This window comes from Heliconius melpomene, chromosome 21 (assembly GCF_056956725.1).
Source record: "Heliconius melpomene rosina isolate 202511_hmr_F chromosome 21, ASM5695672v1, whole genome shotgun sequence".
NCBI classification, from domain to species: domain Eukaryota; kingdom Metazoa; phylum Arthropoda; class Insecta; order Lepidoptera; family Nymphalidae; genus Heliconius; species Heliconius melpomene.
In genome coordinates this window covers 13,743,158-13,768,276 of record NC_140409.1, presented here as the reverse complement: position 1 = coordinate 13,768,276, position 25,119 = coordinate 13,743,158, and the positions used below count along the sequence as shown (strand labels likewise).

At 35.1% G+C, this 25,119-nt stretch overlaps 2 protein-coding genes across 10 annotated transcripts in view; one reads left to right on the top strand and one right to left on the bottom strand.

The window, feature by feature from the left end:
- The window catches only part of Hk (potassium voltage-gated channel subfamily A regulatory beta subunit hyperkinetic), a 35,489-nt gene extending 13,780 nt beyond the window's left edge, over positions 1 to 21,709 (bottom strand). For all 8 annotated transcript variants that reach the window (XM_085206556.1, XM_085206557.1, XM_085206558.1 and 5 more), the window contains exons 1-3: positions 21,584 to 21,709; positions 19,764 to 19,875; positions 17,716 to 17,854 (exon numbers count right to left, since the gene is read on the bottom strand). In XM_085206556.1, coding sequence (XP_085062682.1) covers positions 17,716 to 17,854; positions 19,764 to 19,869 — 245 coding nt within the window. In that variant the 5' untranslated portion in view covers positions 19,870 to 19,875; positions 21,584 to 21,709. The remainder of the gene's footprint in view (positions 1 to 17,715; positions 17,855 to 19,763; positions 19,876 to 21,583) is intronic.
- LOC146527356 (uncharacterized) overlaps positions 1 to 25,119 on the top strand; it is a 63,444-nt gene that overhangs the window by 2,535 nt on the left and 35,790 nt on the right. For both annotated transcript variants that reach the window (XM_085206550.1, XM_085206549.1), the window contains exon 2: positions 24,021 to 24,060. In XM_085206550.1, the coding sequence (XP_085062676.1) occupies positions 24,021 to 24,060 (40 nt within the window). The remainder of the gene's footprint in view (positions 1 to 24,020; positions 24,061 to 25,119) is intronic.

Here is a 25,119-nt window from a genome sequence, read left to right as displayed (position 1 = left end):
GTAATTATGAAAATAGTTCACTACACACGAACTTTCCTCAAAGCTGCGCTAAATTTATCGTGCATAACTACAAATTTAATATAAATTATGTATAATACATAAATAAAGAACATACTTGAGACCAGCCGTCGACGAGGGGCACAAGCGAGGGGGCGAAGGGGGATTGTAAACGCAAGAGGTTGTGCGTTCAATTCCCCGGAGAAATAAAATATTTCTGCTTCACGCTGTATCCCGCACACAGCAGGGAAGGCAGAGGGAACCTAGTGTTAAGACACTCCGTTCGCAACTTTCTGCCGAATTCTGGAGGCATTGCGTGTTGAGTGGCAGAAACCAACGCCGCTCTTTGTCTTGACACCAGAGCGAAGAAATGGATATATAAACGTAAATAAATATTTCAATTCCTCGAGTGGGGACCGAACCCACAAACGTCACGTTACAGTCACACCCTTGTGCTGCTGCGCCACGACGGGCTCAATTAGGTAAATATTATAAATTCCCCGGCGCGGCGTTAAGTTTCGTAACTCAACAGACAATGCCTCCGGAATTCGTTGAAAAGGGGGGACGGAAGTGTCTTAACTTTAGGTTTCCAGGTTATCTCCGGCTTCCATGCAATAAGCAGATTGCAGCATGAAGCGTAAAAAAATAATGCTTTCAATACCCGTTCTTGACTTTCCGCTCTATGTAGAACTATTATAATATGTAAAGCGGTGGAATTTAACACCGTTCTTTATCTTAAATTTGCTTTTTACTTAATTATAATGTGAAATTTAAAGATACAACCTCTCAATTATCACAGTAACAGCTTTTCATCGATCTTAAGCGAATGACGTCATTAGTACAATATTCGCATTAATAATTAATTGATTGCTATTTGTAGCATTAAATCGATATTAAGACCTTTTGGTAGTTGGAATATAAATAAATTGAGGTACCGTTCCTTGTAACAGTACAGTTTCTTCCTGCAAAGTAGGTTAGGTAGCGGGAACCTAGTGTTAAGACACTCCGTCCGTCCTATTTCCTATTCATCGTGTTAAGTGGCGGATGTCAACGCCGCGTTTTGTTTACCAGAGAGGAGAAATGAAAATAATTAAAACAATATAATCATTCACCTATGTAGTAATCGAACTAACATCCATCGATTAGACTATCCCACTGCGCTAAAATGGCCTAAAATGCCATAATATGAACAAAAATTTACTTAGACTCAGTAGAAAGTAACCGCTTTGATAACTATCAAGAGTCGGCCAAGAGCGCTTCCAAAAAGTAGCGTCATAACAAATTAGCGCTACATAAGTTTCATATTAATATACATAAGTTTTAATAAAGGTTTTTAAGTAATATTATAAGTAATAATACTATTTTTTGTTATTATATATTTAGGGGATTTATATACATATTTAGGCGAAAAGAGCTAAGGGTTAGGACACTATATATTATTTATTTAATTTTCCGCAACTCAACGCTGCGCTTCGTCTTGTTACCAGAGTTCATTCAGTGGGAAGCAGAATGTCTTAACACTATGTTACTTCTGCCTACTCTGCTATATGAGGAAAATATGTGTACCTTGAAAATCTCTGAATTCAGGGAAAATTGTATTAAAAAATATAGAATTAAATAGAAACGTCAAGCGAAAATTGATTTGAACAAAATTAATTTCGTGGTGTAAGAGATGTGATAAGTCGTCTCAATTCAACATGAACAAGTAAAAATGTATTTAGTGTTGATGGTAGTTATATATGTTTTTTGTTTGCTGCAACGGCACTTGCATAGGCGAGACCTTCTCGCGTTGGCCGGTTTTAGTGTTTATTAATGGCGATGGAAAGACAAAGAAAAATTTCGAAAACTTTTTTGTATGTTGTTCGTATTGGTATGAAAATTTTAAACAATTTAAGTAACCGAAATCGTTTCTACGACTAAGACTTGAATTTACGACCATCGCCTACAAACACAATCCCTAATCTACTCCACCATGTCATACTTAACTTTTCATATAAATTATAAAAAGTCAATTTTGAGTCAGTTCAAAGTTAGCCAGACAACCTTCCCCGATGATAATTACGAGGTTTCCGAAACAGTAAGGAAATGGTAATTGAGCGGCGACTGCGGCAACCATATCCGTTTGCATAAACTGATTGGCCGCCTGTTGCCGACATGGAAATCTCTTTACCGAGATCAAACGGTGTGGGCGGGCAGGATATGACATTTTTGACTAGTTTTATATTCACAGGCTAGATTTAAAGCTTGAAACTAGCTCGAGCTTGCTTGAACCCTTCGCCTATTCGAAAGTTCATTGAAATTCAATAGTTTGAGATATTATGAAATTGTTGATTGAAATGTAGATAAAGATTGTTTCAAATAAGGAAAGTAGAAAAAAAAATTATATACGGGGATTTAAACCCGCGCCTGTTGTAAAACCGTCTAAATGCTCTGACTAAATCATACGCTCTCGTCAAACTACGTCAGAATGCTTATACGCTTGTTACTGGCTTAGAGGTTTTCAAGTTTTCAATTCCCGATACGTTCAAAATTTAATATGTTTTCCCCAAAAGTAAAATAAAAATATGTTTTTGTAGAAAAGATGATTCAAACTCGGCATCATTCAAACTGGTGGGTCCAATTTCCACCCGGTTGTGGTAGCTTTATTAGATAAAACGAGACGTTCACGCAATGCTTCTACTTTTAGACTCAAAATAAAAAAAAAGCTTTTAAAAAATAAGCTCCTTCTTGCATTAAAAGTGGGAAACGTGTGAAAATATGTACACACATCAATATCAATTAGTAAAACTTGCAATTCATAACGCATCCACAGTCAAAAACAAGTAACGTTCGTTCTGTCAACAAAAAGTCAATTGTTTTGCGCCAATAATTAATTATACTGTCAAAAATGGACATGACGGCTTGTATGGACACACCACTGTCAAAATTAAGAAAATACACACCTGAAAAAAATAACTGAAAGCTCAATAAAACTTCCACCTGGAAATGTCAAATAGAATGCTTTTATTCTCGTTAAAAGATTTGCATAGTGTTTTAATATTGGGTTGCTTGTTGTTAAAAGTGTTGGGCTCAAAGGTTTTTACAGCTTCGGTTACGACAGAATCACGTTTTACGTAAAAGTGAAGTGAAGTGAAGTGAACTATGTGATAGCAGAAAAATCCGCTTTAAAAGTTTATATGTATGTATATTAATGTTAAATCAGTAACTGGCGGTATTGTGGCATAGTTGGCACTCAAATGTATGGTGAAATAAGGTTTATTTCCGGAATTCACATCCATTATATTCACTTTTTTCAACTTAAGAAGACAAAGTATTGGAAACAAACGTGAAGTGGAAAGTAGAATATTTTTATTTTATTTGTATTGTACATTCATTTGGGCTCGAGACGAAATGTAAGCAAAGTTATTTTTCTTGTATAATGCTTTATTTCCATTATATGTGCAATAAATAATTATATCTAATCTGTCTTTCTAACTCCATTAATCGTGAACGGTAAAGTATATATCAAAGAGCAGTGGCACAAGCACAACTAACAAGCAGACCGTAAAGGGGCTAACGGAGTGTATACAGGTTATAGCTTAAAGCTGAAAACAAAACATACCTTGAATTGTATTTGTTTAGTATACCCTCAGTTCGAAACTAAATAAATATTCAATACGTTCCAGTTGAACGTCGCAGCTTAAAGCTTTTCCAGTAAATAAGCATTACATGTTAAGCTTTCCACAGCTTTATTCAGATTTTATCTTATTTTTACATTTTGATCCTATTGAGGTATCTTTAGCTGAGATAACTCATACAAAAATCTCATTAAATTTGTTAAAATTCAACCAATTTTATTATGTTAGGTAACTTCGCTTTTAGCTCTAGGAGAGATTTAAATATAGAGTGAGCGTTCGTGTAAGTGCAAGTTTCCACGTTAGCTGTACGTACCTGAACTTTGTAATGTTAAACAAAATGTCTTTTAATTATGAAATGGTGCAATTTTAATTCTATATTTCATTATCAGAGTTATTTATTTTAGATTCTTTTATTATTTATTTTAGGTTTTACCTGCCTAAACTTTTGTAACCGAGACATACTTAAATTGGTTCGGCGCTAACTATAACAATTCTTGCTTATCATCTCTGAGGAGATCAACAATTAGTAAGAAATTTGAAATTCAGGGTTACCACAGTAGCTGTGTATTAATACACATAGACAAAGTGCAGCGTTGAGTTCCGCCACTCTATACGCAATATCTCGAAAAAATTGGACGGATTGTGAAAGACGAAATGTTTTAGGTTATAAAATAGGTTTCCTCTGCCGATCCTGCTATACGCGGGATAGAAGATGGATCTAAAAAAAAAAAACAAAAAATAATTTTCAAATGAAATAATTGTAATAGATTTTCCATAAAATTATGGGCTTATCCTATATTAGAATAAAAGTAAAAATTAGTTCGAACATAGGGTATACCGTAAATGAAACTTTCAATACATCTCAATCCTATAGAACTGTCACTGTCCAGCATATTTCCTTAGAGCGGACGCGAGTGACATATCACATTTCAATTGATATGTCTTTTGTATGTGACAGCCATTTTGCTGCTAGATTGTACACAAAGTTTTAGATGTTTTCATATTATAGTAGAGTTGTGGAAAAATATATACAAAGCGATGGTTATGTATTCGGTTTTTTTTAATACATTTTTCTTATATTCAATTCAGCTTATCTAGTAATAGCAGCCCGTAACTTTGATTGTTTGGACGAAATGGAAAATCCCATTCTTCCTTGCTTGTTTTTCCTGTGGGCATATTGAGAAATCCTCTCCTCCAGTCCAGTAATTTTGTCTGTGCGTCAATCACTCTAATCTACGAGTATACAATATAGATTTTATTTCATTAGACTAAATGCAATTTTGTATTCCATCAATATGTTTATTACCTTTCCGATTCAGTGGAGAGTAAAGAACGAAGCGTTTGTACATACCTGTATAAGAACACGAAGCTCAAAGCTCAATAAATATGAAGCAATACGTGAAATAAAATACGTTAAATACAGATTTTTTGCAGCTTCACGCTGTTACTCGCATGTAGTAACTTAACACTAGTTAAGACACTCCATTCCCCACTTTCCGCCGAACTTTGGACGCATTGCGTGTTGAGTGGCGGAACACACGCCGCGTTTTTCTCGACACCAACGAAGAAATATAAATATTTTAATAATTATATTTCCTCGACTTGGAATCGAACCCACAAACTGTTGCATTCACAATCACACGCTTATGCGCCACGACTGGCACAAATAAAATAAAATACAGTTCCTTTCTTCATAATCTCTAGCAATCTCCGCTACGCTCAAACTCACAGTCACAGGGAATATTGAATTGAACCACTTTGAATCTTCAGGGAAGTGTGAAAATGAAATATCTAATATATTTCGTACGTTTTTTTTTTATTTCATAGAAAACGCTTAAAATTAGAGTTCAAGTCGTTCCTATAATATTTCAATATGGTCTCTTATATGAATATTATAGAAATAGGTAAAAAAGGTAAAATTAAATAAAGAATATTCAATTTTAGAAAATTATTATTTCATTTTATTTTATACTTTTTAGCAAAAGGGTAATCGATGAACATACGTAGGTAGCGAGGTAGCGAGCGGACAGATAAATGAATTTTATTATACCGACATGTAAAATTCTCATTCAATTTGGCTGTTTATTTTGATCGCTTTTCATACCCGGGTATTGATTTTATAAATTGATTTTAATGTCGAATCTTTTAAATGGTATAGGTTGACACTTTTTAACGCCACGCTTCGCCTGGTTACCAAACCGAACAAATAAAATCAATTCAGTCCCTTGAGCGGGAACCGAATCTACAATCGTCATGTCTACAGTCAGACAATGCGCCACTGCGCCACCACGGCCCCAAATAATTTCTATCTTATTCTATTTATTAGCTTGACTTTATATAGCTTAATTAAAAAATACGTAAAACATATTGGAAAATCATATAAGGACACATACTCGACAAACAACAAATACGAAATTCATGGAAAATTCAATTATCCTTTCGCTCCTGTACCGTATTTCAAAATAATTCCAATAATTCTTTATACTCCATCGAGTTCTACGTATCCCATACTTTACAATCTTATAAAGCTGAAGAGTTTGTTATGATAAACGCGCTATCTCAGGAACTACTGGTTCAAAAAAAAATATATTTTTTAATAATAATAATATATTATTTATTGCAAGTAATAAGAATTAATTATTTTATTAATTAATTAATTTATTTATTAAAGATTATTTTCTTTTAACTACGGGAGAGTAGCCGCAGGCAAAAGTTAGTACTAACACAGTTAATGCTAATCGTTATGCCTGGAGGTAACGAAAACTCCACTCTTGTGAAACGAGTTTAACTTTGTTTTTCAGCTTCACGCTGTATCCCGGATGTAGCAGGATAGGCAGATGGAGCCTGGTGTTACGACATTCTAGGCTTCACTTTCCGCAGACCTTGGAGGCTTTGCGTGTTGATTGGCGGAACAACGGAACGGACGGCGGAACGCTGTGCTCTACCTCGACACCAGAGCGAAGAAATGAATATAATAAATATTTTATTTCCTCGAGTGGGAATCGAACCCACCGTCTGTCGCATGTCGCGTTTATAGTCACACGCTTCTACCCCTACGCCACGAGTGGCCGCAACGAGTATAATATTCTCTTTCAGTATTGGTACTTAACTCAAACATGACTGCGTCTAAGTTTAAATCGTTATTAGTTATATGTATGTCGTTATCGGACAATATAGATGATACAAGGCTGCCGTTTTACAACTTTTTTAATATAAAACTTGTACGTTATGTTGTGAATTTATATACGTGTTTCTTTAATAGTTTCACGCAGTATCACGCATATGACAGGATATGCAGAGGGAACGTAATGTAAAAACTTTCCTTTCTCAGCTTTCTGTCCGAATTATTAACTTAAAACTCAACTTATAGGGGGGAAATAAAAACAATCCGTGCCCTCGAGTTGTAATCGAACCTAGAACCGTCGCGTTTATAGTCAAATCATTAGATGATATACCAAAACATAAAAATATTTGATCCTAAGTGAGAGCGTCTGTTACAATTCTTATTCCCAGGCTCAATATGCTTATGCTAGCAAATATCATTTCTTGTATTTTTAGTTTGTAATAACGGTTCAGCAAATTCCATAGTATTTATTTTTATTAAAATATAGTTTATAAAAGTTAGTAAGATTTTGGACGCGGTCGCGCATACACCCTACTTGGGAAACAATAAACACCCAATGTAATTAAAACGTTTTGGGTTTCGTTAATAAAAATTAATGTAAATAGAGTAGTTTTTAAAAAAAAAAAACTGAGTGAAAAGGTCGCATAGCAAAATTGGTGTCAAAACTGGGATACCAGAGAGGTCTAACGACGAGAGTCAATATAGACGCTGGTATCCGAATCCTGGTCTGCCACACTCTGGTCGACAGTAAACCTTGCCTTTAGGACAAGTCTGCACCAGCTACACAAGAACGAAGGTCAGCTTTAGCATCAGCGTGAGCCCGCTGCAGCCGCAACAGAACGAAACCCCTTAGAAGTCGAATATTGCAAATTCCCGTCTTAGCGAGCACCTACGTCCTATAAGTAACTCCTATGCAAAATTTGAGATTCCTAGCACATGTAGTCTCTGAGATTTCGTGATGACCTTTCGATTTTATATATATAGATCACAGCTAGAAGGCAAGGCACAGATAGCATGTAGCCTTAAATCATTTTCTAATTGGGCAGAATTAAAAACTTTTCTTAAATCTATGTTTGGCGAGAAAAAACACGCCACATATCTTTTCTCGTTACTTACTTTTTCTCGAATTTGCAGCACAGTAAACAATTAATAAATAAAAATAAGACATCATATTCCTTGAGGGTGGAAGGCAACGAGGCCTAAGGATTTGTATCCGTACAAATGATGTAATCAATAAAGGTTTGACATGCATCGTTTTGTTTGCTTACATTTTGTCTCAAACCCAAATGAATAGACTATATATATAGGTTTCCAGGTTCCTGTACCCATAAATGTAATAACTTTGGATAATTATACAATTTTTATGGATGTACAAAAACCATACGATGAAAGGTAAAGACCGCATTGCCCGTAACCATAGGAATTTGAAGAAATCTCCACTATAGCAGCTCTCTACCCTATACTCCCCAAAAAATATGTATGCTAAATTATTGCGTTCTACTACCCCAACGTAGCAACGGAAGTTTTTTAAATATATATATATTTTTTATATTGGTCCATTTTTGATGATCCTTTGGATATTTATTAACGGTAACCACCACTGCGGTTTGGTATAATTAGACTCACATTATATGTACATAATTTGTATAGAACCTACGACCACGAACTCCAGTGTATTAATTTATGTATGTTTAAATAAAATTATGTATGAATTACATCCTAATTAATAGTATTATACGAGATACTTTATATTATACTTAACTAGTGGACCCGGACGCGGCTACGCCTGCTTCAACTATAAGAATATTTATTAAATATATTCATTATTTCAAAAAGTACCTAAAGTTTTCCTTGCGTGCGTACATAGATATCGACTCTACGAAATAACTAAACATTTCTCTCTATTAAGCAGGATAATTTTAGCGGGCAATATCAAATAAAATAAGAAGAGAACCAAAGTGTAGCTTAAATTAATTATAAACAGCAAATAATTACATAAACATTTACAATAGTTTGAAAATGTATGAAAATTTATAAAACCGTCAACGTCATCTGCCCGTTCGCGTCGGTCATACTGTGCCGCCCGAAGGCTAGGTCATTTCGAATCAGTGACATCTCCTTAATTATTTATTAGAATGTTATACAGTAAATTATAATTTCAATCTAGATAAAATGTTAATAGTGACTATTATATTTATTTTCATAAGGATGAATATCAAAATGTCGCGGTAACGGTTGCGTAGCGACGCGACGGTTGTTATTAACATGGCAGAATAAATTGCATGTCAAATTAGAAAGTACTTTAAAATATATTAGTATATATGTGTAATGTAATGTTGTATAGCCTATAGCACTTCTGAAGAATGCAGCTTTCATACAAAACAAAAACAATGAAAATCGGACCAGTATATCCAGAGATCTTAGCGTTCAAACAAACAAACAAACAAACAAACAAACAAACAAACAAACAAACAAACAAACAAACAAACAAACAAACTCTTCCGCTTTATTATATTAGTATAGATTGTTACTTATTTTCAGGATATTTTATAATTAGTAGAGAACTAATTGACGGCGTTGCTATAGCAACGTGTATGCCACTTTATGAGCGGAAAATTGGAAATGCGTGGTAGTATATGTAATCTTTTATTTATTGATTTAATGTATTTTATAAGCATTATTATTGAACAATATTAGCGTTCTTCACTTCTTCAGAACTCAATGCCGCGTTTCGCCCTCGTCACCAGAGCAAGGAAATGAAAATATTAAATATTTCACTCTATCGAGTAGGAATCGAACCCACAACCGTCGAGTTTACAGTCGGATATGGATAATATTGTTTATTTTTTACTGTGCTCTGTCTACTGCTTTCTATGCAGTGAATGGTATAATGAAGAGAAATTAGGGATATTTACTTCTGTCCGACCGTTCTGTCCGTTATATTTTGTCTCTAGTGTAAATAGTATTAAAATATGAAAGCAGCGGCCCATTAAATGCGACCGACTATAAATGCGACGGTTGGGTTTTCGATTCGAATTTGGAGGAATGAATTATGTGCATTTCCTTGCACGACAAAGCGCGGTGTTAAGTTCCATCACTCTACACGTAGTGCCATAAAAATTGGGCGGAAAGTGGGAAACGGAGTGTCTTGACCCTAGGTTTCCTCTACCCACCTCTTTTTATGGGAGATACAGCGTGAACGTCAAAACAATCTGTATTATTAATATTATCTCTATACATTTTGACACGTGTATGTAACATTTTAATCCTTTTTTTATTTGGAAAGCGCAAAACAAACAATCCGTGATTGTACTATACGTTTTGACATTTATTTACACAACTCTAAATAAATTGATTAATATCTTAGTGATTGTATTCAATTATTCATAATAGGTTCGATTTCCACTCAAAGTATTGGTAGACAATTATATTTCATTTCACGGTTATGTTACGCTAAGCGCAACGTTGTGTTCCCCATATACAATGTACTCTAGCTAGATGCCTCTGCTAAGCTGTACTGTCTTAGAGGCGAGTGATTACGAGTGTATGGCTGTGAACACGACAGTTATGGGTTCGCTTCCCACTCGGAGGAACGAAGTATTATTTATTAATATTTTCATTTCTTCGCTGTGATAACATGGCAAAGCCGGGCGTTGAGTTCCTTAACACTAGGTTCCCTCTGCCTGCCCTGCCAAATGCGGGATACAGCGTGATGCTGAAAAAAAAAGAAAAAATATATTTAGTTAGGATGAGACAAGAGCTCGGACTAGCGTTAATGCTCATTTTCAGGGTCACAGGCACTGACCAGAACTCTTCACTTTGCAACGCGATGGCTTTCACTCTGAATCCACGAAACGACAAGTAGTTTTTCTCTAGTAAAAAATATTATATAAAAAATATATATACATATATACAAAACGCTTTTGTTACTGAGAAACCGCCAACGCACTGACGAAACTACTGAAATTTGGCTTGGAGATAGGTTTGGGAGTATAGAGGAAGAAGGAGGAAGTGAGATTTAGAAACAAAGCATTGTGTGACGACTAGTGTTGAATATAACAATTGTATGAAAAACAAAAAACTTTTAAATAGAAGTTGTATAATTTATATAAATATAGTACACCAAAACTAACAGCTCTAAAATCCATTACTTATATCAATAATAGATTTTGCGGGACTTTTGTTTGCTCTTGTATTATGCATACATAAATGATGATTTAATAAGCACTACTTGGTAATAATTATCGACAAGGTAAGAGGGTGTTGTGGCCCAATGGGACAAAGCCCGGCTGCAAGTGCGATGATTGTAACTTCGATCCCCACTCGTGGGAATTAACTATATTTATTTCCCTGCTCTGGTTGACAAGAAGCGGTGTTGAATTCGTCTCGGACGAGCTTTAACGGAGCGTCTTAACACTAGTTTCCCAAACGAAGCCAGCAGAGCATAGTTTAGTTTCCAAAATAACTGGCAAGACGTTTCTATGCAGTTTTGTGGTTATATAAAACAATATAAAACGACAAACTCAAAGTGCTATCTCCATATGCACATACATATATAAGAGATACGTACAATATCACTCATCTTAAGTAGACCTACCAGAATAACTAATCAATAGATCTCCAACTGGACTTAGATTCTAACTCAGACCACATTAGTATATTAGTTTAGAGAAGAGCGGCGTTGGTCGCCAATTCAATCAAAATATAACTTCATACCAAACTTTACACCAGAAGTTTGAAACTCACTTACTATTTATAATTACTGTATGTTACAAAATCTATATTAGGTTTATATAAGGTCTAAATTCTTTAAGGTAAAAATAAAATAATAAAGGCTGTAATAAAATCTGAGACACTGAATTGGACCTACTCTTAATTGTATCATCGTGATGACAACTTGGCAGTAGCTTGACATACGTAGTTTAGGTGACATTACATTAATACCATCGAGCTGGTCTGATGATGAATGTGAAGATGCTGTTTTACAGTTAGGTCGCTCGACTGAAGGGTTGATGTGATCGTCATGTCTGCTGGGTTATTTATAAGTAGGTTGGTCTTAAAGGGTTATTCTTAGACTTTCGGATAGAATCTATAGTATCGCAACTAAGCATGCGATCGATAGTTCACAACAATCGATAGTATCGATACTAGTGGACCCGAACGCGGCTACGCCCGCTTGAACTATACGAATATTTATTAAATATATTTATGAAATTATTTTCAGTTTCCAATAGAGAGATGCGTTAAGCAAGCTCATTGTGGGTGACGTTTTCTAAAAACAAACTTTGCAAATCGACATAACCGACGGTCGCATAGCGACGGCTGTTATTAACTTGGTGGAATAAATTGTATGTCAAATTAATAAGTATTTTAATATATTGGTATATATCAAAAATATTACAAATATGAGAAAAAAAGTACCCTATGTTCATCCCGAGACCCTCAAGTATATTTATATGAGTATTTTATCACAATTAAATTAGCGGTTTGGCCCTGATTGCGTAAAAGACAGACAGACAGACATAATTACTTTCGAATTTATAATATAGGTATGGATATATAACTAATTTATCATATCTAGTTGAAAAGAGCCATGAGATAGTATTGTTTGCAACAAACAGTGGTCTCTCGAAAGTAATATATTGATTTAGTGTTACTTACTATTAAATACTAAAAAAATTATGTAGTTATAATTTCCAAGACATCAAACACGAAAATTGTTAAAACCCATGTACTCTTGAAGGGCGAAGCCGTGGATTGATGCCAAATTACAATTATTATATAGTTCAGCGTGTTTTACGGTTAAAAAATCAGACTATTAACTGACAGAAATTGGTCGCCTTGCTTGCTTTAACTATTTTATCTAATAACTAGCGACCCTCTTGCGGCTTCTCCCGCTTTAACTACTGGATAAAAATAGTCATTTAAATATATTTTAATAAGTACTTGAAAAGATTAGTAGCACAGATTTAAAATTACGGGACCTACTAAAAAATCCTTGCTGTGTAAAACAATTGGAAAATCCTTATTGAAACTACGAAAATGCGGGTTGCATTAGGGTTTAATAATTTTCACATTATCTTAAGTGCTTTGCAAACATACATTACATGAATAATCCAGTAGTTAAAGCGGGCGAAGCCGCAGGAGGGTCGCTAGTAATGAGTAAGAAGCTATTATACGATAAGTGTTGCTATTATATCTTTCTTTAATATCTCTATCGATTAATTTATTTTGTTCCACATTTTAATGAGTCTATTTTTGAAGTTGGTGCATAATCAATAAATAAATAATTTAGTATTCACAAATTATATCCCGCACACAGCATGGTAGGACAGAGGGAACCTCGTATTAAGATATTTTGTTCCACATTTTTCGCCGACCTCTGGATTCATTGAGTTCCGCCACTCAACACGAAATGCGTCCAGAATTCGGCGGAAAGTGGGCAAACGCCCACTTTCCGCCGAATTCTGGCTGGTCGCCACTAACACTAGGTTCCCGGAGTTCCCTCTGTCTATCCTGCTATGAGGGAAAAACAGCATAAAGAATTTAAAAAAAATCATTTCTATATGTGGCAAAGACGCTCTCCCACTAGGCCACAAGGGAAATATTAAAATATTTTGCTCAAACAATTTCAATTTTAGTTCCAATTTTGGCTTTGACTATAACTTTAGTTTTAACTTCAGTTTCAATTCAGATATAGCTTCTGTCTAAAATATGCTTATAATGTGGGAAAGTTAATATTTTAATATTCAGATGGCAAAGCGAGGAAATGAAAATTCTAAATACCTCATAGGAATGATTATTATATTTAAATTATTTTCATTTACCCGCTCTCGTAGGTATAACGCGGAGTTGTATAACGCCATTCAACACTCGGTATCTCAACGATTGATCGGAAAGTGGAGAACGGAGTGTCTAAATACTATGTACTATTGTACACCGGAAATAGTATGAGATTTCTAAAACAACCTTATTTTTAAGATTCCTTATAAAACTCTGCTATTATCGATATGCTTTTAACGGCTATACAAATATTCGACGTGACGGCCGTTAATTAATGGATCATCCTGATGTGCCGCTATGTAAATTCGCTATACTTTGTTTCAAGATGGATAGCTTACTTGAAATCTTTTACTGTCACATTCTTAACAATTTGCAGTGTCCATGTTATTTTGTTGCCAATGTTAATTAAAAATTAGTTAAACAAAAAATATACAGCAAGTTTCTCACTTCATGCCTTATTTACATATCAGGGTAAACACAGGGAACCTAACATTAAGAATCTCTCTTTTCCTCTTTCTACCCTAATTTTCGAGACATCGTGTATTGAATCGCGTACTTGGCGCCCTCAACGCCATCAACCTATAAAAATCATACGCTGTCCCTCCACCATAACGAAATCTAAAACTCTCCAGATTATAAAATTAAAATACAAATCTTTTCAGATATTAATTTACAAGGAAATATAATTCTAGTTGGAAATTATGAATACAGCAAAAAAGCTTTTAAGCTCTCAATACTAGTCTATAATCAAACGTATTCAAATAACCTACTATAAAATATAAGTATACTATAACTTTAAGTACTTACCTACTATATATGCCATGCCGTATATGGAGGTTCGAGCTTGTACTCGTATCTGAATAATTACAGTGCATTGATTTTACGCTACGCACAAAATTGTTATCGGAATACCTAATGTGTACACTAGCTGCCTATATTTCTCATTATATTTATAACTAGGTGCCAGGTCGCGACATTGCCCAGGTGGTTTTCACACGTTAAGGCTTGCCGACATTACCTTTAAGACACTCCGTTCCCCACTTTCTGTCGAACTCTTGGAGCACCACTACTTCTACTACACCAGAGCGACTATATAAAAATTTTAAATTTCACTCCCACGAGTGGGTTTGAACCCATAGCCTTCGCGTTTACGGTCGCTTGTGCACAGAAATCTTAGTTATTTCTTAACGGAGGCGGAGACACAGGAAAAAGCTAGTATAATAATAATAACATGGAGATTATCAGATTACATCCCGATAACGTGTTCAGAGCCACAGACGGCAATACGAGATGGATGCTTGGTGCGCGCTTTGCAGCAAGCTTTGGTAAGCCTTTGAGCTTACAAAGCACTTACTATAACTACTACCTATACTGTGACGACGCCTGCACTATAAATAAGGGGTTTGTATATAATATTTTATTATACTGGACAACGACCGTAAACGAGAGTGGTCGATTCGATTCATAATATGGGGAATTATTTCTATGGGGAGTTGTTTTTATTTTCCATATATAGAATATAACGAGATATACTATAGAAATGAGTATAAAAATATATTAGATACGAATATGAATGTTGCCACCAAAGTAAAATCCCTATTGAATTGAAAATTAAAATTGGACGGAGTGTCTTTACACTAGGTCCTCACTACCCTGTGTTTTATTTCTCAACGCTTTATCTCTAAAGGGAGAGAGAAAGGAAAGTTAAAACGCTACAGCTTTTTAGGTTTACCGTGTTCGGAAAAGAGCTATATTTTTAAAAGCTTTTTTTAGATAGCAGATAGACAGGGATATAAAAACTTTGGCCATTATTGTCATTGAAATGTACTAAATAAGGTTTTTTTAGCTTTGGCTACGGGTCTCGTGGAAAACTTTTGATTCAAATAGATTTTTTGTTCTACTTTCTTTTCTATGAGTTGTATATATTTGAAGTAAACGCATTGACATTGCATTCAAAACGGTAGTTAACTTAAGTTTTTATAGGAGATACCATAAAAGAATAGTTCGTTGCGAATACTCGTAGTTCTATATATCTAGGTATACTTATATTATAAAGCTGAAGAGTTTGTCCATTTGTTTTAAAGAGTTGAGTTTGTATGAGGCCTGTCTTGACTCAGGGGTACAAACATGTGACTATAAGTGTGACAGGTGATGGGTTCAATTCCCACTAGAGGAAAAGAAATATTATCTCTGGTAGAGGGGTAACGCGCGGCGTTGAGTTCACTCAACGCGCATAGCCTGAAGAGTTTAGCAGAAAATGGAAAATGGGGAACAGAAATTTCATAATGAGATTGGAGCACCTTAGCACTAGGTTCCCAAATTCTCTCTGCCTTTCCTGCTAAAGGATTCAGAAGGAGGCTAACAAAATAGTTTGTTTGGTTAAACGCCAGTCTACGGAAATACTGGTTCTTAGTAATCACATAAAAACCATCGGTATGTTAAAATCTAACAAATTTCCACTCCAAAATGAATGAACAGGTCAAATCCACCTAATATTTATTACAAGTTGCTATATTCTCATCGTTAATTTAATAGCAAATGAAAATTCAAACTTGTATCTCCTCTGTACGTTGTTAGTTAATCGTTCATTGAAACTTTTAAATCCATTCCCGAGGGGAAATTTCCGATTCAATGTAAACTATACTCTGCCTATACTTTAGGTTATATGTAAAGTTTATTAGAACGCCGTTGCGCAGGGTTGTGGGTTCGATTTCACTTGGAACAGTGAGTTACATTCATTTATCTCGTTCTGGCACTAAAACATACCGCAACTTCTTAACACGAAATATCTCCATAATTTAATGAAAAAGGAAGGGGGGACTATTTTAATACTAGGTTCTCTCTGTATGCCCTGCTTGCTATATGCGTTATACAACGTGATGCTATCATTTTTTTTTTCTTTCAAAGTGGTTGGGCCAAATATAGTGAGTTTATCTTTTCTATAGTAAACTGAACGACCATTAATGAACGTTTTTCAGACGGCTTCATTATACATGACTAAAAGAAAAAAACATTAACATAAGACAATACAAACATACCAATAATGGGTTTATATTTAGTTTTTCTAGCATTTTATAGGGCACAAGTGGTTTTTAGATATTTTATTTGAATAGCAGCACCAAAACATTAAAACTTTGACCTTGTGATATGGGATACATATAGTTGGAAATTAAAATTTGTCCATCTTTCTATTCATTATTCTATTGAATAGAAATAGAAAAGCAGTAGAAGTTTAGCTTTGATTTCAGATTGTTAAAGCGTATAACGTCTATGGGATGGCTCTGCTCCAGTTTACCATAATATCAATTAGTAAGACAAGATTAACTTGTACATACATTTGATATTCAATATAGAATTCCACTTTACGCCCAAATAGATATTCTTTAATGGATGCGCTCTGTAGCCTGTACCTAACACTTTGCACTTAGCACTTTGGATTATCAGTACGGTAAAAGCTCGTATATTGTTAAATATTAGATTTTACTGGTAAATGTCTGTATATTTGTTTGTCAAGACCGCTTATCTCAAAATAGCGTGGAAGTACCGAACTGAAATTATTATCGAATACCTATATTTCCTAGAAATATTATCTTTTAAGCCATATAAATGGGCAACTAGATACAACTTAAACATATTGAAAATAAATTAGGGTCAAACCGAAAAAATAACTAGCAACTCGACTGTCACTAAAATCGTCAATTATTTGTTTTTCTATCCTCGATATGATTTAGATTTTAAAAATAAATATAATAAAAGGGAAAACCCTTGCCAAATTATCATTCTGAATATTAATCTTTGTTTAGCGAAAATTTGGAAAAATATCCCTACAGACATGTTCTAACAACATAATAAATAAATTATAGAACATATGGCTTAGTGGTCAGAGTGCTTTTTAGCTTCACGCTGTATCCCGCACATAGCAGGATACGCAGAGGAAATCAGGAAACCTAGTACTAGGACATTCTGTTCCCAATAAGATACTTCCGTTCCCCATTTTCTGCTGAATTCTGTAGGCTGCTGGAAGAACTCAATGCCACGTCTTGCCTCGCTACCAGAGCAATTAAATGGAAATAATAAATTTTTAAAAATAAAAAAAATGGAAAAAGGAATGTCATTACACTAGGTTATCTCTCCTATGCGTAAAACTGAAGTATAATAAAAAATAAAGGAAATCTACAATCAATTCATACTTACCCTGGACAAGATGGTGTTTTCACGAGATCACGCTTGACAATAGGGCTGATATCGTTGGCAGAGGCTCTCCATCCCCCACACTCCTCAGTGTGCTCACAACACGGTGTTTCACAGCATCCATCACTGTCTATAGATTCATCTGGAAATCATAAAAGAAAATGTAATTGAAAACAAGATTTCACGTTTCTGTTTAAAGTAAGGTAAATTAACCTAAGGGAACATTTAAAGCTAGAGCGGGCAAGAATTTGTACGGATACCTATATGTACACAACAATTATAACGTTACTTAATACATTATCAAAATAATGAGGTCCGATTCTCGTCTTGGAAATGAAGATGATGAGAAAAGTTTGGTAAAGACCTATCATTGTCTCTGTGTATTGATACTAAGGTCTAACTACCCAACAAGTTATTATTACTTAACCTGATGTTAAATTTCATATATTCTCTGGTTTTTTTAGGCTTCACGTTTTTTGTGGTATTGTGAAAACCGATCAGAAAATTTCGTTTTATGTTTTTGTTCATTCTGTATTTAGTGCGACCTGTTCGTGAGCGTTCAGCAGCAGCAGTTGTTCAGCTTTATTTTTTTATATATTTTAGATGTTCATTTAATGTTTTAGGAGTCACGTAGAGATAGTCTCTGCTCTCTAACGTTCCATTCTCCTCTTTCCACGCACCGCCAAATTATTGAGACATTGTGAGTTGAAAGCTGCGTTTTGTCTTGTCACCAGAGCGAGCAAATTAAATATTCATTTTCCTGAGTGAAAATCGAATCCACAAACGTCGCGTCTACACTTATACACAGTGCTTCTGTGCCACGACGGCCTTTGGCGTCCTTTATTTATTCTATGAAATATTTTAATTATCCACGCTATTTAAATACACCGAACTCATTAAAACTTATGATAATAGCAAATATTATTCGGACAGTATATTTTATGTTTTCGAATGGCTGTCACTATAGTGAAATGCTAAAGATAGATTTAAAACATAAATGTGAATTTAAATGGAACTGTATTTCGATATTTTGAATAGCGCACTAGATAATGAAGATATATGATTATTTTTTAACGGATATGTGGAAACTAAAGACCGTCGTTCAATCATTTAACGCCGTCGCGGTTCCGTGAAACAGCGTCATACCCAAATGCGATGCTTGTAGACTCCATCCTCACTCAGGAGAATTAATATTTGTATACTTAAAACGTAACATCTTGAAAATGTTATAGCGCGTGGGGAACTAAGTGTCCTGACACTGTGTAAAGTTAAAAAACACACATACATGTACTTGTTCTGTGGTACGGCCTAAAATAAAATCATACCATATAACTTCAGTTATTTAGTGGTATATAAAAAGCAGTGTGCTTAATAAATATTTTTTATTTCGCATTCGAGGATGGTTAGGAGGTGGTGGCGCAGGGGCACACGGGTGTGAATATAACGCGACGGTTGTAGGTTCGAATCACGCTCGAGGTTATGAATGAATATTTCTTAATATTTTTATTTCTTCGCTGTGGCACCAATGCAATAGCCCGGGGTTGAGTTCCGCCACTCAACACGCAATGACACGAAAAATTCGGCAAAAAGTGAGGAACGGAGCATCTTAACATAAAATTTCCTCTTCTTACCCTGCTGCATGCGAGATAAAGCGTGAAGCTGATTGTTATTATTATTTTTCGAGGAGTGTTACATACATAGAGTAACATTCAGAAATATAATACAGCTAATATAAAATAGAGATATCTTGTGTTTGAACACGAATGACGTAGTGGGACAGCGCCTGACTGCAAATACGATGATAGTGAATTCAATCCCCGCTCGGGTAAATAATTATATTTATTTTCATTGCCACGCCCCACCAGACAAACCGTTGTATTCCTTCGCTCAACACGTAATGTCTCTAAAACAGGGTGGTACATGCAATGGGTGACGGAGTGTCTTAACACTAGGCTCCCTCTGCCTACTCTAAGTGTTATGTGGGAAAAAAACCTAAAATTGTTTTTTTACTTACAATAATCTGCATTTTAATTGGAACATTGCAATCTTACCTCTGCAAGAGCCCAACCGCGATAGATTAATGAAGATGCCTTCAGCGTCGCCCATACTTTGACTGGATTGCGGCTTCGTTAGTTGAGTGCTGCAGGCTTTCTTCATAGCATTCTGTTATAGGCAAATAGGATTTCTCATCTATTCTAATACTATAAAGCTGAGGAATTTGTTTGGTTGAACGCGCTCATCTCAAGAACTGCTAGTTCGTATTGAAAAATTCTTACTGTGTTCGTTACTCCACTTATTAAAGCTATAGTTTTTTTAGCTTCACGCTGTATCCCGCATGTAGCAGGGTAGACAGAGGGAGCCTAGTGAATGTATTGCGTGTTGAATGGTACGTACCCTAGAGCGAAAAAATTTTTTTTTTTTATTTTCATTTCCTCGAATGGAAATCGCACCCACAACTTGTCGTGCTTACAGTCACATACTTGTGCCCCTTTGCCACGAGAGACCTCAGCATGTCACGTTAGTTATTTCCATTTAACCCTCTGTATTTTCATACAAAGCTACCTTGAGTATTTAAAATGTTATTTCCATTTAGACTACGCGGGCAAAGCCGGAGGTTCAGGATAGTTATTTTATAAAACAAAAGTCGTTATAAACTAAATCATGAGCGTCCCAGATATTTTTTTATCTAGAAGTTTTAAATAGTTTTACAACTTTAACGCACTGTGTTGAGTTGTGGGAATAAAAAGCTAAGCTACATTAATAATGAAGTTTGTATTGAAGTAATATATTGTTCGTAATATCTTTTTTTATTCCTCCAATATCTCTGACACGGTGTCAAATTTTGTTTTATTAGGCTGCAGTATAGGTGTTTTTTTAAATACATATAGATTTATTTTTTATTATCTTTATTCATTTTCATACAAGAATATGTTTAGATTTATAATAAAAAAGGGAACAGCTTCAAGCTTTTACAGTTTATCTGGACAGATAGAACCTGGTGTTAAAACACAAAGTTTTCCATTTTCTGCACAATTTAATTTTATTTATTTAATTAAAATTAAGTGGATATTTGAACCTGCAACAATCACACTTAAAACCAGACCCTGTCCTGCTACGCCGCGATAGTTCATGACTAATATTTATAAGATTACTAAAAATACTCAACCAGTTAACAAAAATACAGAGTAAGATGCACATGGTCGCCCTACAGAAGTCCTTTTGTATGTAAAACTACCTTATTTTCCTGCAGTGCCACTTCTTGTCAAGAACAGTTCAGCTGTTCAACATAGTTAGTATTCGCTGCTGTGAATAATTGAATAACGATGGTCTAGGCTATTTCGGATCTAGACTTATTGATCCCAAAGGTCGATATTTTAGGGTACCAGTTTTTAAACTATAAGTGGATTAGATTTAGACAATGATGGAAGTTAAAGTTAGTATACAGTCTGGTGCACTAGAACACGGTCAGATAAAACTGTCAATAACTTAGGAATGGAATAGAAAATGAAATGAGTAAGTTATTATAACATCTTTGACTTCCGTGATTTTTCACATTTTTATGGAAAGCCAACGTTTCGAACACTTTGCAGTAATTCGTGGTCACCGGTAGATTGAGGTGGTCCTCTATCAGTTGATAAAATTATTACAATAAACTACCGTCAATGATTTCTTACTTGCCAATCGTACAGCCCTGGATTCTTACAAAATGAACTGACTGTATTTTAATCTCTAGAGTGGTAGGCTTGGGATTTTAAATAGACCCACTAAAAAAATCATTTAGAACTTCAACGAGATTTATGTAAGAAAATGTAAAAGAGAAAAGTATGTTATGTTGTCATAAAAAAATAGATTTTTGAAAAGTTTTACCCACACGGTAGTGCCTTGTGTCTGGTATGGAGGGTCGGCTGTGACGCCACTTCGCTGCTTGTCTCTGCAGATCACATAATCTATGGTGTGACCAAGATGTATTTAGACCGCGCAATTCTTCCACTGCTTCAGCAATCTGGCAAATAATTGCTTTATTTTTATACAGTCCTATAGATCAAGACCAGGGACGACGTTGAGTTTGGGCTATTACACCTGGGAATTGAACTAATATACAACATACAGTGAAACTGCATAATTCATTCTGATTTTACCTTAATAAATATCTACCATATTCCTCTTGCAATTTAAAACCATTAAGTACGGTACAGTAAATTCTCTAGTAAGCTTGGAGAAATTTATCGAATATTAATGGAATATTGGGTTAAATGCTGAATTTCAGTTTCCAATTATTAACACTTTATCGATAGTTCTGGATTTAGAAGTTAATTTATCGATTTTGGTTGGTTACTTACCTCTCGCCTATGTTCTTCTTCAGCCTCTATAGCGCGTTGGTGGAGTAGTTTTATGTCCAACTTCCTAACTTCTTCTGCTTCTCTTGCTTGACATTCTTTTTCCTGGTGTTTGGTATTTCAAACATTAATATATGAATTCTGTATGAAGAAGCGCGATGGTTGTTCAATTTCCACTCGTGAATTATTTTCATTGGGTGGGCGTGGGATTGCCTTCCGCTAATAAACAGTCAGTATCTTAACACTAGGTTTCCTCTGCCTACCATGCCATAATGCGTGAAACTTAAAAAAAATATATATTAAAAGACTTTAATCTTAGTTTTAGGAGAGTATGAGAAACAACTTAATGTTCAAACGTTGCATCCTAATAATTTCCGAGACAGCTTGCGTAGATTCAGCTCGTCGTCTATTTTTCAGTCAATTTAAAAGATTTTTCGAAAAAAAAAATCACAAGTTATTTATATTTTAGTATTAAATTTTTGAAAGGTTCCTTTTTTTAACAGACATGACTTTTAATGTAACTATAGCGTTCTATGTTAATACATTGTGTTTTTATGGGGAAAAAAGACAAAACAAAAACAAAGAAAAATTGCTGAACTAAATGATAATTTCATATTACGTTACATTATATATTTCTATGTTAATTAATTTTCAAATCTGTGATAATAGCAATCGTAATCACAATCACATAATAATTAGGTCGTTATAGAACATAATAAACATTTATAATTAAATACTAATACCACTGATTTCTGTTTAGTGATTGAGGTTTGTTATAATTAATATTAATACGTAATACTTGTGGCCGTTGTAAGCGACAGTTGTGGATGAGATTCCCACCACTCAATACACAGTGTCTTTTCACTATTTTCCCTCTGCTTACCCTGCTGTATACGGGAGACAGCGTGAAGCTATGCATATTTTATATTAGAGGCCGAGTGGTGCAGCGGCACAAGGGTGTGACTGTAACGCGAGGGTTGTGGGTTCGATCCCCACTCGAGGAAGTGAAATATTTATTTACCTTTATATTTCCATTTCTTCCCTCTGGTGTCGAAGCAAAGCGCGGCGTTGAGTTCCTTCACTCAACACGCAATGCCTCCAGAATTCGACAGAAAGTGGGGAACAGAGTTTCTTAACACTAGGTTCCCTCTGCATACCGGGCTGTGTGCGGGATACAGCGTGAAACTGATTTAGTTAATAGTTTCGATGTAGCTCACTGTACCTGAGCACAGAGTTACCATTGTGTGTTGAGTGACGGAATTCAACATCGGGATTTTGTTTTCGTGCCAGAGCGAAGAAATGAACATATTCATTAAAAAACGAATCCCTCAAGTGGGAATCGAACCAACAACCGTCGAGTTACAATCACACACTTGTGCACCTGCGCCATGACAGCCTCTTAACTAAAGTAGTAATATGATCTAATTACATTATATGTTGCGTAATTAACTTTTGGAAAAAGAGAAAATGATCATAGGTTTTTTAGCTTGACAATGTATCATGCAGGGTCGACAAAGGAAACCTGGGAACTTGGTGTTTTCCCATTACAACACTTCCTCTCTCACTTTTCACCAAATACTAGAGGCATCACGTGCAGAGTGGTGGAACTCAACACCATGCTTTATCTAGTTACCAGAGCGAGGAAATAAAAATATAAAATATTTCATTCCCCCAGGACAGAATCGAATCTACAAGCGTCGCATTTACAGTCGCACGCTTGTGGTCCTGGGCCACAACGGACTCCACATATATGGTAATATAACGATGGTTGTTGCTTTTGCCCAAAACGGACTATCCATCACAAAAAGATTTTCTCAATTCCAACCACTAGTTCTTGAGATTACCACACCCAACCAAACAAACTTTTCAGCTTTATAAAATTAGTAGACATTTAGTAATATTATAGTTAGCCTTTGTAATATCGCTTACTTTTTGTAATTGTTTCTCATGTTCAATTTTCTGTTGTTCCAGTTCCTCCTCCGGGATGGGTGGCGTGTCATCACCACTAGAGGTGTGTTTTGTACCTTAAATACGACAATTAATGTATAGAGTCTTCTTTTTCAGAAATATTAGGGATGTACGCCGAGAAGACCTAGTGCATAGACACTCCGTTCTCGCGCCGCCACAGTATGAGCTGAATGGTGGAAGTGAACTCCGCGCTTTCCGAGAAATGAAAATAAATCAAATCTATGAAATTAACATGTTATCTGTTACAGATATCTTTGCTTGCTCTCGTTGTGGATAATCATTATTTAATATTTATTATATTATTATTGTATATTATTGTTTTTGTATTATTATTATACATGTATGTATGTATGATATCATTATTAATTTGTATGTATTTAAAGTTATATACATTGAATTACAGTTCAGTTAGTATTTTTAAATCTCAGAAACTTTTAAGAGTATATTATAATTAGCTTAAAGAAATATCAAATATTCATAATTTGAATATAAATATAATCAGAAAACTCTTGTGTTATTGAGTGATTGTTTAAACAACGCACACGCTACTAGCCATAGGTAGAGTAGGAGTAAGAGAGAGAGAGAGGATTTCTCGAAATCCCAACTGAATTGGTTAAAAACAGGTTTTTCCATTTTATGTCTAGTGTTAGATATAACGTTTTCCGCATAATATTCCATATAGAACCACATGCCTGCTCATCGGCCTTGTTCCTTTTAAAAGCTTAACTGTCGCCTAAAGTCCATTACAGATATGCACGTATATATGTGCATATACTGTGTAGAATAATCTTGCCTTGCCACTTGTAAAAGTGCCTTTAAAATCGCAGACAGACATCTATAATTCATAGATAAAAATATAGGCAAAGCGCGGCGTTGAGTTCTGCCACTCAACAAGCAATGCCTCCAGAATTCGGCAGAAAGTGGGGAGCGGAGTGTCTTAACACTAGGTTCCCTCTGCCTACGCTGCTGTGTGCGGGGTACAGCGTGAAGCTGATTTGATTTATGGATCAAAATAACAAAGACCTTACTCTAATATCAGTAGTTCAATATGAAATTCACTTGAAAATGTTCAATTAATATATATCCTCAAAACACTACTAAA